The sequence below is a fragment of the Rana temporaria genome, chromosome 1, assembly GCF_905171775.1.
Source record: "Rana temporaria chromosome 1, aRanTem1.1, whole genome shotgun sequence".
NCBI classification, from domain to species: domain Eukaryota; kingdom Metazoa; phylum Chordata; class Amphibia; order Anura; family Ranidae; genus Rana; species Rana temporaria.
In genome coordinates, this window is record NC_053489.1 from 444,825,124 (window position 1) to 444,844,621 (window position 19,498).

The 19,498-nt window shown below is 45.8% G+C and overlaps 1 protein-coding gene across 3 annotated transcripts in view; it reads right to left on the bottom strand.

The window, feature by feature from the left end:
* The window catches only part of PDE4C (phosphodiesterase 4C), a 368,145-nt gene that overhangs the window by 209,949 nt on the left and 138,698 nt on the right, over positions 1 to 19,498 (bottom strand). The window contains exon 1 of one of the 3 annotated variants that reach the window (XM_040326966.1): positions 270 to 1,543. The exons of the other annotated variants lie outside the window; for them this stretch is intronic. Within the exon in view, the coding sequence (XP_040182900.1) occupies positions 270 to 400 (131 nt within the window). The 5' untranslated portion in view covers positions 401 to 1,543. Of the gene's footprint in view, positions 1 to 269; positions 1,544 to 19,498 lie in introns of those variants that run through there. 3 annotated transcript variants of the gene reach the window in all.

Below are 19,498 nucleotides of genomic sequence, written 5' to 3' on the forward strand. Positions count from 1 at the left end.
TGTGGGAGATCAGATATAGTGAATGCAGGGTCCTGGGTTTAGTAAAACTTTAAGGTTTTGTATGTTGTTACATATAACATTTTTGGGGGGTTTAGACCCTGTGAATAACAGCAGAAGGGGAAATGAGACACTGGGCTCAATTGTTGCCCAAGGCAAGTATTCTTATAATCTAGCAAGCAACAGGGATTATATTTAATTTATTACATTTATATTTTTGTATTTATATTTTAAATTACAATATTTGAGTAAGAATTAAAAAAAATAGTTACCGCCTCTTCCTTGTCACAATATCGATGGGTCTGTTAACTGCACACGGCGAGCCATAGACGTGTCCTTTGTAGATCTTACGTCCTGCACAGTCCGTAAGAGCCAGGAACCCACAGTTTGAAGGCAAACTCATCTCCACGTCTTTGTATTTCAATGACAGCCTGACCACAACTGTACTGTGAGATGCAGTACAGGGTGCTCACTGTCAACCGGGGTCCATGCAAAACACTCCTTAAAGCTCACTTTAAAGTACATTTCCATCATCAGATAGTGACCGCAAAGAATTTTCTTGGTTCTTCTAATAGTTCTGTCGTGGCAGAAATAAAATGTGCATGTTTCAAAATCTTTTTTGTCTTCATCGTTCCATTTTAACGATGTGACCCCCTCCAATCGTTAGCATCGGATAAGTTATAGGAACCAAGCATCTGTTAGATGCCAAGAGAAAAGGCTGCAAGATTTCCCTTGCTGTGCTGGTAAAATCAGTGCTGCAGTACTAGGATGTCTAATGCCCCTATTTGTCTGAAGCCTTCAGAGCTATATCTGTATCCGTTACCTTGGAGAACAGGGCAAAAAAAGTAGCCACAAATGAGTTTCTAAAAATAGTAGATTGCAGAAGGTGTATAAAAAATGTAAAGAGCCGGATAGAGAGATAACGAGGAAACTGTCAGGGAGAGTTGTAATGCAAAGCTGAGAAGTGTCCAGAGCTCGGAACGCACAAGTCTCCTGTGGTTTCTGTGCGACAGCTGGAAAATAGTGCAGTGAAGAAATGTCACCAGGGTAGGCTACTCGGCTATCTCAGCTATCTCTCCTTCTTTAACAGCTGTGATGTCACTGTCACTGTACTCCAGCTGGGGGAGGGCCAAGCCTCACTCTTTCTATGTGCAAATATTTCCCTTTAAAGCAGCAGTTCCTCCTCCAAACAGAAAAGAATATTTGCACCCCCCTGCCTCTATCGCCTGATTTAACTCGCTACTATATGCAGGATTTCTCCCTGGCTTCACTGGAGATATTTTTAGATGCCTTGATAAATTATCTTGCAATAAAATCTAGCCGCAATTGCTTTTGGTTTACATTCACACATAGTCAATGAATGGCAGGCAGCAAAGACTTGCTATCCAGCTTTTTATATGATACTATTAGTACAAGCTAGTCCACCAGAATAATATACAGGTGGAAGTCTGCAAATGAGACAAAATCTACTCTCGGAATGGTGCCCGATTGTAAAGGTTTGCTTTTTCTTTTCTTAAAATAACAAACATGTCATACTTACCTGCACTGTGCAAGGGTTTTGCCCAGAGTGGCCCCGATCCTCCTTTTTTTGGGGTCCCTCGGCAGTGCTCCTGGCTCCTCCTCCTCATTGAGTGCCCCCACGGAGAGACTCTTTCCATGGGGGCACTCGTTGAGTCCTGTTGCTGCGTTCATTGACATCCTCATTAAGTGCCCCCTTGGAGAGACTCTATCCATAGGGGGGACTCGTTCAAGTCCTGCTGCTGCGTCCATTGACACCCTCATTGAGTGGCCCCGCAGAGAGACTCTTTCCATGGGGGCACTCGTCCGAGTCCTGCTGCTGCATCCATTGACACCCTCAATGAGTGCTCCCACGGAGAGACTCTTTCCATGGGGGCACTCGTCCGAGTCCTGCTGCTGCGTCCATTGACACCCTCAATGAGGGCACCCACGGAGAGACTCTTTCCATGGGGGCACTCGTCCGAGTCCTGCTGCTGCATCCATTGACACCCTCATTGAGTGCCCCCACGGAGAGACTCTTTCCATGGGGGCACTCGTCCGAATCCTACTGCTGCGTCCATTGACACCCTCATTGAGTGCCCCCACGGAGAGACTCTTTCAATGGGGGCACTCGTCCGTATATAGAATGCATTAAGGTGAAAAACCTTGAGACTTTACAACTCCTTTAAATTATTGTTTTGTCTAGGGGTGTCAGGGATAAGATGTAATACCTACCTTGTTCCTGGCTCCGACAGGCATTTTCCATCTATGCGACCAGTTCAGTGCTTGTGCCTTTCTAAGGAGCTCTCAGCCCTGGTTGCATGCTAGCCTCCTCCACGCACAATGCTCTGTATGTGATGAGACCAAATGACCTCCCAGAACCCTGAGCTTTAGCCAGAAGAGAACAGCATCAGAGCCGAGGGAAAGGGTAAGTGGAACAACTTAAAGTGGTTCTAAAGGCTCAAGGTTATTTACCTTCATGCATTATACGCATGAAGGTAAAAAATCTTCTGTGTGCAGCAGCCCCCCCAATACAAAACATCCTCTCTGTTCCTCTCAAGACCACCCGCTCTCAAGCTCCCTTGTCTTCTAATCCCATGCTCATCTCCATGACTTCTCCAGAGCCTCTCCCATCCTCTGGAACTCTCCACCTAAATTTGTCTAGCTATCTTCTACTCTGGCTGCCTTTAGGCGTTCCCTGAAAACTCATCTCTTCAGGCAAGGCTATAACGCCTCCAACTAATCTTTTATCACTTCTATCAGCTCATCCCCCACAGAGTTACCACCTTTTGTACCACTAGCCCCACCCTATTCGAAGCTCTTACAAGCAGGGTCCTCTTAACCCTCCTGTATTTAATTGTATTGTAACTGTACTGTCTCCCTTTTATATTGTAAAGAGCTGCATTAAAGCGGTAGTTCACCCTCACTATATGTGGGACGTACATCACGTCAATTAAGAACTAGGATGAATGAGCACAGGAGTAGTATTCTAACTAAAAAAGACAAAGGCTCTATACCAATACATTTTAGAGAAGCTCATGACAGTGAAGTGGAGGGCCTAAAAGTGTTTGGCATAGAAGCCATCCAAAACGGTCTGGACAGTGGGAAAAAATACCAGATCCTCTGTAAAAGAGAGGCCTACTGGATCTTCACCTTGGGCAGCATGGTCCCGAATGGGTTAAACGAAGAGATCGAACTGCACACTGTGACATGAGTAACTGTACACCAGTGGGACAATAATGAAAGAGGTCGACCAGATTCAAGTCCACCTAGTACCACACTACATCCCCCCTGTTTAATTGTCATCCACCACTAGGGCCTCTTCCCCCTCTTTTCTTCCCCCTTTTTGAAAAAATATATGAATATACATCAGAAACCTAATTAGATATTAATACATTATTATGAGCAAATAGATACAATAAGTAATTATAACATTAATTTCAACTATATTATTTAAAACTATTAATTACAACAGTAATAGATACAAAACAGTAAATACTATGTTAGGCATTAATGTAACATCATTGAGGGATTTTTGTCACTATTTATTTGTATGTTGCATCTTGTTGTTATTTTGATGTCTAGAGGGTCTGCAGTCCCCCTAATTTAGCCACTATGTGGGATGTGGGTGTCTATACATGGGCACAGATATGCACACCACTATTGATACAGCGTTTCAACTGTAATTCCCTTTGCACGCAGCCCCATCAAAGTTCCTGTGGAGTTCGGCTAAAAGTATTAATCTAGAGCAGGCATGTCCAAAGTCCGGCCCGCGGGCCAATCGCGGCCCGCGTTCCGGTTTTGAGCGGCCCGCCTGGTTGTCTGGACATATATATCTTTTGTGGCCCCCAACGATCTCCCAGCACTGAGGCCACAAAAGATATATAACTTGTATCACTAAATGGTGCATCGCTGGCTGAATCCTGCCCACCGCTAACATAATTTATTACATGGGAGGCGCGGCAGGTCTCTCCTACATCATCGCATCACTCCCCCTTCCTCCCCCTCCCCACACTCCTTATTCACACAAGCCTGGAAACTCTGAAGGTACGGACAAAGGACGGGATCTATCAAGTTACAAAGCAGGTGATTGGTTGTTAGACAGTGGGGCGGTCCCAGCAACCCATCTCCAGCCTTTAACTTGAAAAGTCCCGCCCCCTTTGTCTGGACCTGCCATGCGTGCTTCCCGGCTTGTGTGATTAAGGTAGGGCAGTGTGGGGAGGGGGAATGCTGTGTGGATGAAAGGCACAGTCTGACTCCAATATCGAGGGAGGACTGTAATGGGGAGGGAGTCTGTAATGGGGAGGGAGTCTGTAATGGGGAGGGAGTCTGTAATGGGGAGGGAGTCTAAGATGTAGTGGGGTCTATGAAGTGGGCTCTGTAATGAGGGGGCGGATCTGTGATGGACTGGGGATCTGGGATGGATTGGAATTCTGTAATGGACTGGGGATGGACTAGGGATCTGTAATGGACTGGGGATGGACTGGGGAATTCTGTGATGGACTGGGGAATTCTGTGATGGACTAGGGATCTGTGATGGAGTGGGGAATTCTGTGATGGACTGGGGAATTCTGTGATGGACTGGGAAATTCTGTGATGGACTGGGGATCTGTCATAGACTGGGAATGGACTGGTGAATTCTGTGATGGACTGGGGAATTATGTGATGGACTGGGGATCTGTCATAGACTGGGTATGGACTGGGGATCTGTCATGGACTGGGGAGTTCCCCAGTCCATGACAGATCCCCCAGTCCATGACAGATCCCCCAGTCCATGACGGATCCCCCAGTCCATGACAGATCCCCCAGTCCATGACAGATCCCCAGTCCATGACAGATCCCCAGTCCATGACAGATCCCCAGTCCATCACAGATCTGTGATGGACTGGGGATCTGTGATGGACTGGGGATCGGTCATGGACTGGGGGATCTGTCATGGACTGGGGGATCTGTCATGGACTGGGGATCTGTCATGGACTGGGGGATCTGTCATGGACTGGGGGATCTGTCATGGACTGGGGGATCTGTCATGGACTGGGGGATCTGTCATGGACTGGGGGATCTGTCATGGACTGGGGATCTGTCATGGACTGGGGATTTGTGATGGAGTGGGTCTGTAATGGGGGGGGGGGGGGATCTGTGAAGGACTGGGGATCTGCTTCACAGATCTTTAGTTAAAATTTAATTTTTTTTTCCTGAAACTTCCCTCTTAAAGTGAAGGCTTGTGTTATACGCCAATAAATACGGTATATCCAAATAACACGCCTGAGCTCATCTCTTTACTCACACACAGCCACAAAGGCAAGAGAATTATTGTTGGGCAGTGTATTGGTTGCTCAAACGAACGCACTTAGACTGAATTTTAATGGTTCAAAAAATGATAGGGAAAATGGTCGGCCCTCGAGCATGTTCACTTCATCAAATCTGGCCCTCTTTGAAAAAAGTTTGGACACCCCTGATCTAGAGAAATAATGTGTCTCTAATGGTACCTTTCCACCCTCCAACCACTAGAGGGTGGACTTTGAGGTTTACTTTCCCCTTAGGATCTTATTACTATTGAGCACAAGTGACCTCTGCACCCTCCACCACTAGAGGGCAGACATCGAGGTCCACCTTCTATAGTGCAATGCTACCATAGAGTGGCAGTGACGTCACAGCCCTTATGCTGCAGAGCTTGGAGCAGTCTGTCTCCCCTCTGCACATAGGGAGACGTCTCACTGACACTGTGCACGGCGCGCGGCACATCGCGAATGCGGCGCGCGCACGCGCACTAATCGCTGGAACGCACCGCCGTCCTATATGGCTGGCGTGCGTTCCAGCAGACAGATATGGAGCATTTTCATTGATCCTGTGGAGACAGGTGCAAAAGGGAAGTCAGGTAAGCCCCATTTGTTTCTCCACTTGGGAATCACACAGACGAGCACCCCTTTCTCCACATACCCGGCCCATAAATAAATATACATTGTAAGCCAATGATGGGAGACAGAGTCTATATGAAATGACAGATTAAGAAATAAACAATTTAGACTGCATTGCTGCTTTGAGACCACCCTCATGTAAGGGATAGGTGCTCTGAGGATTTAGAGGAGGGGGCCATGAAAAAACGCCCCACTCTTACCTGGGAGGAGTACACCTTGACACTGACCTATCAGCATAGGTCTGCCTGTCCACATGTGTGGGCGTGTGTGTATGTGCTTGTGTGTGTGTGTGTATATATATTCCCACAATCACCACGGCGAGGGAGCACTGCAGACCACGTTAGCTCTGAGGAAAGGGGTACGCCCCCGAAACGCGTCAGCTATTACATCAACTGATTGGTTCAAACGATTATTCGTGTTCCACTGACGATGCTGGACATCTGCTGTACTTATTTTTAAAGCCTGATTTTAACTCCAATTTTGTGAGTATAACCATTGATTTTACTATTGGAATAAATATATTTTATCAGTATCACACGAGGTCGGTGCGCCCTCCGCTCTCTTTTTTTCTCTTTTATAGTTTCATGAATTCCCACGATTCTGAGGAGGGCTGCAAGACTCTAGATCAGGGGTGGGCAATTATTTTTTCGATGGGGCCACATGAGAAACTAAAAATATTTTGGAGGGCCGGGCCAAAAGGCTAAACTCAATACTGCAAAAAATCAATTGTATTTCTTTATAAAAAGCAGTAAATATCATTGTTGGACAACTGGTACGAGTACTTGTTATAGACATGGCACAGGAGGGGGACAGAGGCTGGGGACATGGCACAGGAGGGGGACAGAGGCTGGGGACATGGCACAGGAGGGGGACAGAGGCTGGGGACATGACACAGGAGGGGGACAGAGGCTGGGGACATGACACAGGAGGGGGACAGAGGCTGGGGACATGACACAGGAGGGGGACAGAGGCTGGGGACATGACACAGGAGGGGGACAGACGCTGGGGACATGACACAGGAGGGGGACAGACGCTGGGGACATGACACAGGAGGGGGACAGAGGCTGGGGACATGACACAGGAGGGGGACAGAGGCTGGGCACATGACACAGGAGGGGGACAGAGGCTGGGGACATGACACAGGAGGGGGACAGAGGCTGGGGACATGACACAGGAGGGGGACAGAGGCTGGGGACATGACACAGGAGGGGGACAGAGGCTGGGGACATGACACAGGAGGGGGACAGAGGCTGGGGACATGACACAGGAGGGGGACAGACGCTGGGGACATGACACAGGAGAGGGACAGACGCTGGGGACATGACACAGGAGGGGGACAGACGCTGGGGACATGACACAGGAGGGGGACAGATGCTGGGGACATGACACAGGAGGGGGACAGATGCTGGGGACATGACACAGGAGGGGGACAGACGCTGGGGACATGACACAGGAGGGGGACAGACGCTGGGGACATGGCACAATGACACAGGAGGGGGACAGACGCTGGGGACATGGCACAGGAGGGGGACAGACGCTGGGGACATGACACAGGAGGGGGACAGAGGCTGGGGACATGGCACAGAGGCTGCAAATAAATTATCATATCACTTCTTCACATCATCAGTATGCTGTGTCTTCCTCCTGTGCCCCTTTCACCTCTCCACAGATCTGACCTGTGGAGAGGTGAAAGGGGCACAGGAGGAGGACACAGCATACTGATGATGTCTAGGTAGGATAGCACTTCACACTCTGCTTCTGGACTGAGGAGGACTCACCAGACAAGGCCAGGGCAGTGGCACTGAGGGCAGGCAGCAGGCGTTGCGAGGAGTCCTACTCCAACGAAGAGAGTGGAGACCAGGGTCCACTCCAGGTCCGGGCACCAGCATGGCGGCTGGCCGACTGCTACAGTCAGTCAGTCGGGCGGGCAGAGCAGGCAGGCAGGCGCACTGGTCGGTCTCATTCTGCCTTCACTCAGTCCACTCTGTCACAGTGGGGGTGCGTCTGCAGTGTGTCCACTACATATGCTGCTGTTTGCTATCCCGCCGGTGCCGCTCTCCACAGAGTCCACACATTCTACGATGTTCCTCAGTTTCCCCGCGCTGCTCTTTTGAATAGGCTGGCAGCAGTGTTGTTAGCGCGAAAATGCGCTTTGATAATTGGCTGCGCGGCGGGTGGTGGTGGGCTGGGCGGTCAGAGAGGGCGAGGCTATGCATAATGTAGGAGGACTAGACGCTGCCTGCGCTGCGGCTCACATTCGGATCTTTTTACGGGCACATTTCCCTTATTACGGACTTTTACGAACAGGGAAAAAGTGCCTTTTATTTACGTACTGTCCGTAATTCTACGGACGGTTGGCAACACTGCCCGGGGGCCGGATTAAAAGGTCCGCCGGGCCGTATACGGCCCGCGGGCCGTAGTTTGCCCAGGTCTGCTCTAGATGATAACTTTTAATTGAACTGCACCACTTCATAGTACTCCCTATAAAATATCAGAGCGCAGGAGACTTGTTCTTGTATAGTTCACCCTCACTGACATGATTTTTCCATCGAGACAGGCATTGTAGCGCGAGCTACAGTATGCCTGTCCCGATTTTTTTACCCCCGTACTCACTGTGTACTCGTACATTAAAGATTTCGGCTCCCGCGGGGAATGGGCGTGCCTATGGAGAGGGAGGATGATTGACGGCCGGCCCTGGCACGTCACTCTCCCCGAAGACAGCCGGAGTAGGTCTCGGCTCTTCACGGCGAAGCGTGATGCGCCAGAGCCGGCCGTCAATCATCCTCCGTCTCCATAGGCACGCCCATTCCCCGAGGGGAGTCGGTATCTTCGATGTACGAGTACAAGGTGAGTACGGGGATAAAAAAATCGGGACAGGCATACTGTAGCTCGCGCTACAATGCCTGATTTTATGGTAGAGGAAAAAAAATTTTTTTTTTGGGGTTTATAGGGTGAACCCCCGCTTTAACTGTTAGTGCTATATACATCCTGTATAATAATAATAATAATACTTACCTGAGCTCCATTGCGATCCAGCGATGTGCATGAGAGCCTCGTCTCTCCGGGGTCTCTTCCTCCTTTTTGGGTAAGACAGCCATTAATCAAAGCTAGTGAGCCAATGAGGAGAGAGGGGGCTGGTCCAAGCCGTGGCTCTGTGTGTAAATGGACACGCAGAGCAGCAGCTTGGGAGTGGGAGCGGCTTGCTCTGGGGGCACACAACAGGAGGAAGGGGCCAGGAGCACCGATGGGGGACCCGAGAAGAGGAGGATCAGGTCTGCTCTGTGGAAATCCACTATACAGAGCAGGTAGGTATGATATGTTTGTTATTTAAGGATCAGTTCATACCTAAACTGGCTGCGCGTCCCTGTTCTCCGTTTCAGGAATGAATTGGGGCAGAATATTTACCTGAATTCAGCCCTGAAACTGATCCAAAGACGCACAGTGCGCTCCGCATCTGCCCCTGAGATATGTGAACCGGCTCCATAGAGCCGGTCACATTCTCCTGCTATGCCAATTGGATAGGGGGAAACCACCATCTAATTCGCCTAGGTTTGAAAACCCAGCCTAAAAAAAAAAAAAGTCTGAGCCTTTAATATCATTTTAAGCTGGCCATAGATGGATCAAAATTTGGCCAAATTTTAAGTGGTGTGTGGATTCTTCTGCATGACAGATGTCAATGTAACTTATTGAAGACTTTTTTCTTGATCAGTTGCTGCAACCAACGGGATGCAGCCGCTGATCACTGTATTTTGACAGCAGAGAATCCCTGTTGTCAAGATACAATGGGGTTGATTTACTAAAACTGGAGAGTCCAAAATCTGGTGCAGCCGTGGTAGCCAATCGGCTTCTAAATTCAGCTTGTTCTATTAAGCTTTGACAAAAAAATAAAATAGAAGCTGATTGCACCAGATTTTGCACTCTCCAGTTTTAGTAAATCAACCCCAATGTCTCAACAGGGAAGTTTTCTCTATTCACCTCTAGACTTAACCAGTTTAACCCCTGCAGTTTGGGGGGGAGGTCAGGTCTAAGGACAATCATGTGTAGACATGATATTGAGCAGTCATGTGTTGTGTTTCACAGATGCCCGTGGCTATAAAAAATCATCACACGACTGTCCATTATGTTAATGGATAAAATTAATAATGCCAGTCACGGGGGATTTCAGGACAATTTTCAGCCATTTGACGTCAATGAAAAACAGCTGTGTAGACTGTGAAATATAAAAATGTCAGTCAAACTATGCAACAGTTCCTAAAGCTGAGCTCCAGCAAACGTGAAAATTCTCCTTGCAGTTGGGCTGCACCCTCACTGCGACTGTTGGCTGCTTGTGTAGGCCTAGGTGGCATAGCAAAGTAACCTGGATCCTAAAGGCTCCTCTGCACTGCTAGCAAGTCTCAGCAGCCTCGTCTCCCCTGTGCTCCGGCAGTCTAAGGTCCTGACATCATCACAACTGGTTCAGGGTCTATAGCCTTACATTGGAAGAGGGGACACTTAGGAGCAGTTCATTGATAGAGCATGGGGGAGCGGAGGATCATGTACATAAAATTGCTTTTACCATCTACTAGACTAAATGACTAACTCCTAGACTAAGATTTGCAGTGCAAGAGAAGACCCACTGCAAGAGAGAATTTGCATGTTTCCCGGAGATCAGCTTTAATATACAATACAAGCACCCTTCTACCAGAGACAACACTTCTGGCCAATTCCTGTGAGTGAAAGTGGTTAGGGGTGGAAGTGTATGAGAGATGACCAACATGGTTAGACCTGTTCCCCTGAGAGCAGAAGCTGCTGAGGGGCCCTAGTGCAAGCACTCTTGGGTGCTACAAGCATGGATGTTTATGGAAATAGATTTTATAAAACATAAAGCTCCATTTAGGACCCATCATCGTGCATTAACGAGCACTTCATTAATGCAGCCCATTTGGAAAGGGATGACAATGTACCTTACACACTTAAAAACACATGGTTTGTGCTTTGCGGTGTGTGCTGCAGTGCAGGTGTGTTGCACTCTACTGTAATAGGGCATTGGAATGCTTTTCAACATGCTTTTTAGCATTGGAACGCATAGTGGTTCATACGTTAACAGGTGTTGCAGTAACAAATGAAAAACCACGCTTTATAGCTACAAATACATGTAAGCAAATATTATCTCAGGTAAGCTGGTGCTACAGAATGCCCCCGAGGCAGCCCGAGTGCAACATAGGGCTTACAGTGCCATGAAAAAGTATTCATACCCCTTGACATTTTTTCTTTTTTCATGTTACAACCAAAAACGGAAATGTATTTTACTGGGATTTTATGTGATAGACCAACACAAAGTGGCAAATAATTGTGAAGTGGAAAGAAAATGCTAAATGGTATTCAAAATGTATTACAAAAAAATATGTGAAAAGTGTGGCGTGCATTTGTATTCAGCCCCCTTTACTCTGATACCCCTAACTAAAATCTAGTGGAACCAATTGCCTTCAGAAGTCACCTAATTAATAGAGTCCACTTCTCGTCCAAAAATGGATAGAGTATGGCACAACTATAAGCCTACCAAGACATGACCACCTAAACTGACAGGCCGGGCAAGGAGAGCATTCATCAGAGAAGCAGCCAAGAGGCCCATGGTAACTCTGGAGGAGCTTTGGAGATCCACAGCTCAGGTGGAAGAATCTGTCCACAGGACATCTATTAGTCGTGCACTCCACAAATCTGGCCTTTATGGAAGAGTGTCAAGAAGAAAGCCATTGTTGAAAGAAAGCCATTAAAAGTCCCATTTAAGGTTGTGAGAAGCCATGTGGGGAACACGGGAAACACGTGGAAGAAGGTGCTCTGGTCAGATGAGACCAAAATTTTCCTTTTTGGCCTAAAAGCAAAATGCTATGTGTGGCAGAAAACTAATAAACACACCATCCCTACTGTGCAACATGTTGGTAGCATCATCATGTTGTGGGGATGCTTTTCTTCAGCCCACAGGGAAGCTGGTCAGAGTTGATGGGAAGATGGATGGAGTCAAATAGAGAGCAATCTTAGAAGAAAACCTGTTAGAGTCTGCAAAAGACATGAGACTGGGGTGGAGGTTCGTTTTCCAGCAGGACAACGACCCTAGACATACAGCCAGAGCTACAATGAAATGGTTTAGATCAAAACATAGTCATGTGTTAGAATGGCCCAGTCAAAGTCCAGACCTAAATCCAATTAAGAATCTGTGGCAAGACTTAAAAATTGCTGTTCACAGAAGCTCTCCATCCAATCTGACAGAGCTTGAGCTATTTTCCAAATAAGTATGGGCATAAATGTCTCTCTCTAGATGTGTAAAATGGAGTTGATCCGCGCTATCCCCAAATGGGAGGTGTATTGTAGTGCCACAAAGTGCAATGTAAATTCCACCAAAAATATGTTCCTACTAGAACACAATAATATAATGTGGCAAAAGAATATATATGACAAGGTGCTGCAATTATCCCTCCTTTCCCAGTGGACGCCTTGTTTGGAGAAACGCAGCGTCGGGTGGAGCTAAGGACTCTGACGTCATCACACTCCAGCTGGTCTGGCGTGAGCCGCCACTGGTAGTCTGTTTTTAGATTTGTTATCCTTTTGGATGTCAGTAACTCGCTTTATTCAAATAAAGGGCATCTGATTTTTCATACTGCACCATGAAGTTTTCCTCTTTTATTTTGACCTAAACTGCTTACTGAACGCCCCTTTCACTGTCCTGAGAGGAGACGGTGTATATGCGCTAAGACAAAGATCCAGCTAATACAAGGGAGTGTTCGGTGTCCCATGGAGAGGTGAAAAGGATCTTCTGCTGTGGATCAACTTCCATGTCCGGAGCCTGGTAAACCAATCCCTGTGTGCTGAGCTCGTATGATCTCCGTAATAGAGGTCCATCTGAGTTGGTAAGCGGACATTTATCTACCTTATTTGATGGAAGCATAATACTGAAGATTCATATCCCTGCTCCTGTGTTTGAATACCTGCAGTTTTTTTGCTACATCTTTTTGCTATCTTTTTGGACTTCCAAGTTGTTACTTGTTGGACTCCTGAGTTTTCTGTTTGGACTCACATGACCATACAGGATCATTTCTGAAGGGGTGCGGCATTTGTAATTTTTTATCCACATTGCTGCTTGCCTTCACTATATAGTAATATTGAGATTATATTCACTTGAACAATTTTTATGAGTAAGTTTATATATTCACATACATATATATTCACACACTCTCTAGATGTGCAAAGCTGGTAGAGACATCCCCAAAAAGACCTGCAGCTGTAATTGTAGCGAAAGGGGATTCTACAAAGTATTGACTCAGGAGAGCTGAATACAAATGCATCCCACACTTCTCACATATTTATTTGTAAATAAAAACTGAAAACCATTTATAATTTTTCTTTCACTTCACAATTATGTGCCACTTTGTGTTGGTCTATCACATAAAATCCCAATGAAATATATTTACGTTCTTGGTTGTAACATGACAAAATGTGGAAACTTTCAAGGAGTATGAATACTTTTTTAAGGCACTGTAGCAACCCTTTGAATTACTCAGCACCAACTTTTCTGGAAGTCAAAGTTTGAAAATGGCAGATGCTTTAAATTCACTGTAAATTAAGTAGCAGCTATTCTTCTAAGCAAATTATTGTTTAGGCTTCATTTCCATTGACGTTTTTACAGCCACTTTTCTGAGCGTATTTTGCAGCTTAAAAGCAGCTCTCCATGTTAGTCTATGGCCTCATGCCCACCATGACGTTTTTGAGCTGTAGATGGCTGAGCCGTTTTTAAGCTGCAAAAAAAAACCCAGGACCAGTGCATTCTGAAGCTCCAGAGTAGAGCTGTAAAAACGCCAGACATTAAAAAACGCTCAAAAACGCACAAAAACGCTCAAAAAAATAAAAATAAAAAAAATAACACGGACAGGCGTTTTTAAGCTGTAAAAAAGGCTAAAGAAAGTGGCTGTAAATACATCCATGGAAATAAAGCCTTAATGTGTAAAAAATAATGCTAGGTTTCCTTTATTTGTAACTAGTTTAAACCAGTTAAGCCAGCTATAGATATTAGTGAATAAATGCTTGGACATGTGGATGCATGTCTTCTGGGAAAGTCTCTCTCCTAAACAGGAAAGGTTTCTCGGATAGTTTAGGGCAATGAAGGAGTCAGAGATTGCTGCAGCAGGCAGTCCTGGCACCAACCAATATCAAAGAAAGTGTAAGCAGTCAGGCAATTTTTGGTTGTCTGGGGCTGTTGGGAACAGTCAGATTGGGGACTGCTGTGCTTTAAAGTGTTACCCAACTCACAACAGTAAAATCAGTCTGTATATGCAGTAAAGAATGCTTGTTATACTCACCAGAAAGGGGGACGTATAGTGGACACGTGGAGGCAGGGCCGCCATCAGGGGGGTACAGGCAGTACACCTGTAAGGGGCCCGGAGGTCCCCAGGGGCCCGGATGGCAACCCCCTTTAGAGATCCGGAGGTCCCCAGGGGCCCGGAGGCCCCCAGGGCCCCAAAAGCAACCCCCTTTTTTTTATTTACTTTTTATAAAAAAAAAAAAAAATGTTATATATTTTTATTTTATTTTTTATTAAAGGGACAATTTCTTTTTCTTTAGAGGTCCGGAGGCCCCCAGGGCCCCAGATGGCAATCCCCTTTTTTTTTTAATTTACTTTTTATAAAAAAAAAAAAATTATATATTTTTATTTTATTTTTTATTAAAGGGCCAATTTCTTTTTTCTTTGCCCCAGATGGCAACCCCCTTTTTTTTTTTTTTATAAAAAAAAAAAAAAATTTAATATATTTTTTTTATTTTTATTATTAAAGGGCCAATTTTTTTTTTTTAATAGAGGTCCGGAGGTCCCCAGGGGCCCCAAGGGTTACTAAAGGAATTTTTTTTTTATATATTTTATTTCTTTTTTATTAAAGGGCCCAGAGGTCTTCAGGGCACCGGATGGCTACCCCCCTTTTTTATATATATATTTTTCTTTATAAAGGCCCCCCCCCCCGCTTCTCAATTCGTGGCAGCCCCCCCTTCTCAATTTCAGGCGGCAGCACCCCCCCCCCGGTTCTCTGCTCCAGGGGGCCCATACCTGAAGCTGTGTAAGGGGCCCCATAATTCCTGATGGCGGCCCTGCGTGGAGGAACACTGTCTTGATGCAGCAATTGCAATTTGCATGAAGTGTGTGGAGCACATTCATTGGGAATTTAAACACACTGATTTTGGCACACTGATAGACTTTTGTGTTTATGCACTTTAATAGTGGTAATATGACTAAGGGTTTAATCCTCTGCATTGCGTAAAAAAGCTGTTTGATCCTGTCTTCTCTGATTCTCCCCGTCTTCCACAGTCCCCAATCCACCTGCTGATAGAACAGAGCCCTAGGAGAAGTGCTGGAACAAGGTCACCTAGAGCCCAGGGCGAACATGCCAAACTGCACCCCCCAAGTAGTATGAGAATTACGTGTCAGCAAAAACCCCCCCCTCAAAAAAATAATAATTGGGCACGATTACCTCCTAAGCATAAATTCCCCCTAATCCCAATACTAATTGCCCCCCTGCTAAAATCCCCCCTCCCAGCACAAATCTTTGCCCCCTCCATCCCCCAATTCCACCCCCCCCCAAAAAAAAATCAACCCTATTAGCACAAATCTTCCACCCCATCCCCCCTCTTAATACAAATTCCCCCCAATCATCCATACTAGCACAGATCTCCCCCACCACTCCTAGAACCCCCACTATTTCTGCTCCTAGAACAATTATTTTCCCCTGCTGCCCCCCAAATTCTTCCTCCCAACACAAATCTCCTTCCCCCTCAATCTCCCTGCAGTGACCCCCCAGCTCACAGTGCCCAGGGCAGCCACCCCTTGTCCCGGCCCTGCCTAGGAGGCACTTTGCGCATGCTCAGTTTGAAATGTATTGCTAGAGAGGTTTTTTCTTGGGAGGGTGCATGTGATCAGCACATATCCCCTGTACATTATGAAGCTCCACCTTCCAGTGCTTTTCATCACAGAAAGATTTTGTCAAGTAAGCTCTTAAGCCTTTTCCTCACCAAAACACATTTATCGCTGCTCAGCTCCATTTCCTAAGCCACAGCAGAATAAAAAACAAAACTGCGCTGTCCAATTTTTGGGTACCATGGGTGGGGGGATTCAATAAGACATTGGTGGCACATTTCTGGCAGTGTAGATGTAGTAAAAACCTTGTCACGAAACCCATGTGGCATTTTCATTGTTCTTACTGATGCGCAAAACAAATTCATGTGGTTCTTATTTGAAACACTTTTACTGTCTGTTGCAACAAATAAAAAATAAAAAAACGCTTTACAGGCATACCCCACTTTTAAGTACACAATGGGGTTTATTTACTAAAGTTGGAAAGTGCAAAATCAGGCTCACACCTGCATAGAAACCAATGAGCTTCCAGGTTTTATTACTAGGCTTAATTGAGCAAGCTGAGGTTAGAAGCTCATTGGTTTCTATTCAGAAGTGAGCCTGATTTTGCCGTTTCCAGTGATAGTAAAAAAAAAACATTGTGTACTTAAAAGTGGGGTATGCTTGTATTGGTGATAAGGGTGGTGAAGGTAAATAAGAGCTCTTCCATGTTGTAGCAAATTGCGTCACACCCCTGAAACAGGTCCGTGACAACTCTGCAACAGATTCATATACACCTTACCGGTTATGGGTTGTGCTATTTGTCAAATTACTGCGAGATGCTCTTTATGAAATTTGCCTGCAGGATTGGAGTGCGTGTTGAAAAGGAGTGTGGGGGATATGACATGGGACTATACAGGATAGGCCTGTGGGGTTGGGGGATTAATGTGAGTTGTGAGGCTTAGGAAATGGAGCTGATCAGCGATAAAAAATGTTGGCGAGAACAATGCTTAAGTACTTACTTGACAAAATCTATCTGTGACGAAACGCGCTGGTAGATGGTGCTTCCTAACGCACAGGGAATATGTGCAAAATCTGCTACAGCCAATGACAGCGGATCCTTTCCAATGGTGCACCACTTTTGCATTTAAAATCGATACAATTGGAAGCACTGTTTCATGTGAGTAGTCTCCTTGTTTTTTTTTTTTTTATGCCTTTGTGATATTACACAAGTTGTTATATTTTTTTAACATAAGGTAATGTGAAGAAAATATGTTGTAAAGCTGGAGTAATATTATACGCTGTGAAATCATCAGAGCATTCATGGGTAATCATTACGGTACTTTTGGAGGATATGTAAGGATCAGAGGATACGATTGGCGAGTGTATGACCCTCTTTAAACATAGAGGTCTTTATTTTCTGATGAGTTCCTGTGTTCAGAGGTGGCGAAATCACTGAATATAGGGTGACTGATGTTTTCTTTTCTACATAATCAATGTGAGGTGTGATACATATAGAAGGTGTCTGCAAGCTGAAAAGCATTTGGAATATAGACAAATGTGGTTATAACAGCACTTGCTTATGTATTTAGGTGGAGGGTAGCATAAATTATAACAATAACATTTTCTTAACTACATTTATTTTATATTTTTACATTGTTAGTTCTCTTGTGCACAAATGCTCTATAAACTGTGTAAATAGTGGTACCTCCAAGAATACACAAGTTATGCAGGTTCTAGATAGAGACTCCATTCACACCATGGTGTTCTGTTTTGCGGGCAGAATCGCAGAGATTTGGAAATGGTGCAAATCGAAGGATGCCCTTGCAATCCCCATGACTTTGAATGGCACCAAATTGCGGCGAAATTTTACCGCGCTTGTCGCACGAAAAAACGCGCCAAATTCTTGTACTTTTGGGAGTCCCACGATTCTGTTTGCCCGATTTTAGTGCAATTTTGCTGTGATTAGTGGAATGCCATTCAAAGTAACAGGGATTGCAAGGGCGTTTCCGAATCGCTGCGATTCTGCTCTCAAAACGGAATGCCATAGCGTGAAGGGAGCCAGAAAGTATAGGGGTCGATTCATTTACAGTTTAATAGCAGCTAATCCTATGCGGCAACAATTGTGCAAGTGTTCAATTTACTAAGAAGTTGTAGTTAAATACCACATTTAATTTAGCAGTAATTACCGCATTAGTTATTGTGGTAAATTACCGCATTGAGCTGGTTGCTAAGTAGCGGGCCGCAAAGCTGGCCGCCGCCTCCTTAACAACTGATGACTCATCAGCTGTCAGCGGGCTTCCCAGCTGACAGCTGATTGTAAAAAAAAGCAGACAATTAAAAAGTATTAAATTAAATGGCAAAATTGCAGCGGCGGACGAAGAAGACATCACCGGAGAGAAGAGGGAGAAGAAATACCGGAAAGAGAAGAGAGAGAAGAAACACCGGAGCGTGAAGACAGTGGTGGAAAAATTAACCACCGAGAGAGAAAAGGAAGAAGAAACACCGGAAAGAGAAGAGGGAGAAGAAACACCGGAGGGAGAAAAAGGAGAAGAAACACCAGAGGGAGAAGACAGTGGTGGGAAAAGAAACCACCGAGAGAGAAGAGGGAGAAGAAACACTGGAGAGAGAAAAGGGAGAAGAAACACCAGAGAGAGAAAAGGGAGAACAAACACCAGAGGGAGAAGACAGTGGTGGGAAAAGAAACCACCGAGAGAGAAGAGGGAGAAGAAACACTGGAGAGAGAAAAGGGAGAAGAAACACCAGAGAGAGAAAAGGGAGAACAAACACCAGAGGGAGAAGACAGTGGTGGGAAAAGAAACCACCGAGAGAGAAGAGGGAGAAGAAACACTGGAGAGAGAAAAGGGAGAAGAAACACCAGAGGGAGAAGACAGTGGTGGGAAAAGAAACCACCGGAGAGAGAAGAGGGAGAAGAAACACCGAAGCGAGAAGACAGTGGTGGGAAAAGAAACCACCGAGAGAGAAGAGGGAGAAGAAACACTGGAGAGAGAAAAGGGAGAAGAAACACTGGAGAGAGAAAAGGGAGAAGAAACACCAGAGGGAGAAGACAGTGGTGGGAAAATAAACCCCCGGAGAGAGAAGAGGGAGAAGAAACACCGGAGGAAGAAGACAGTGGTGGGGGAAAAAAAACACCAGAGAGAGAAGAGGGAGAAGAAACACCGGAAAGAGAAGAGGGAGAAGAAACACTGGAGGGAGAAGAGAGTGGTGGGAAAAGAAACCACTGGAGAGAGAAGAGGGAGACGAAAAACTAGAGGAAGAAGAAACCACGCAGCTGCATAGCTGCTATAGCTATAGTTCGGCCACTGTTTAAATGTCAAGTTATACCATGTCAAATATTATGACGAGACGAGAGTGGTTTCAGTTGGTTTCCAACTGCATAGAAAAACGTTTTGGTAACAATAGAGGGCTGCTGGGATTCTGGTGCAACAGAAAGTAATGGGGGAAAAGTTAAAGGGTCACTAAAGGAAAATACATTTTTGCCTAAAATTAATGGGGTGGATTCAGGTAGGGGCGCGCACTACTACGGAGGCGCAGCGTACTGTTTTTACGCTGCGCCTCCGTAAATTACGTGCGCTACGCTTCATTCACGAAGCAGTAGCTCCGTAATTTGCTTGTGCTCTCCCTAAAACTGCCCGGCGTAAGGGCGCGTAATTTAAATGATCCCGTAGGGGGGCGTGGATCATTTAAATTAGGCACGTTCCCGAGCCGAACGTAGTGT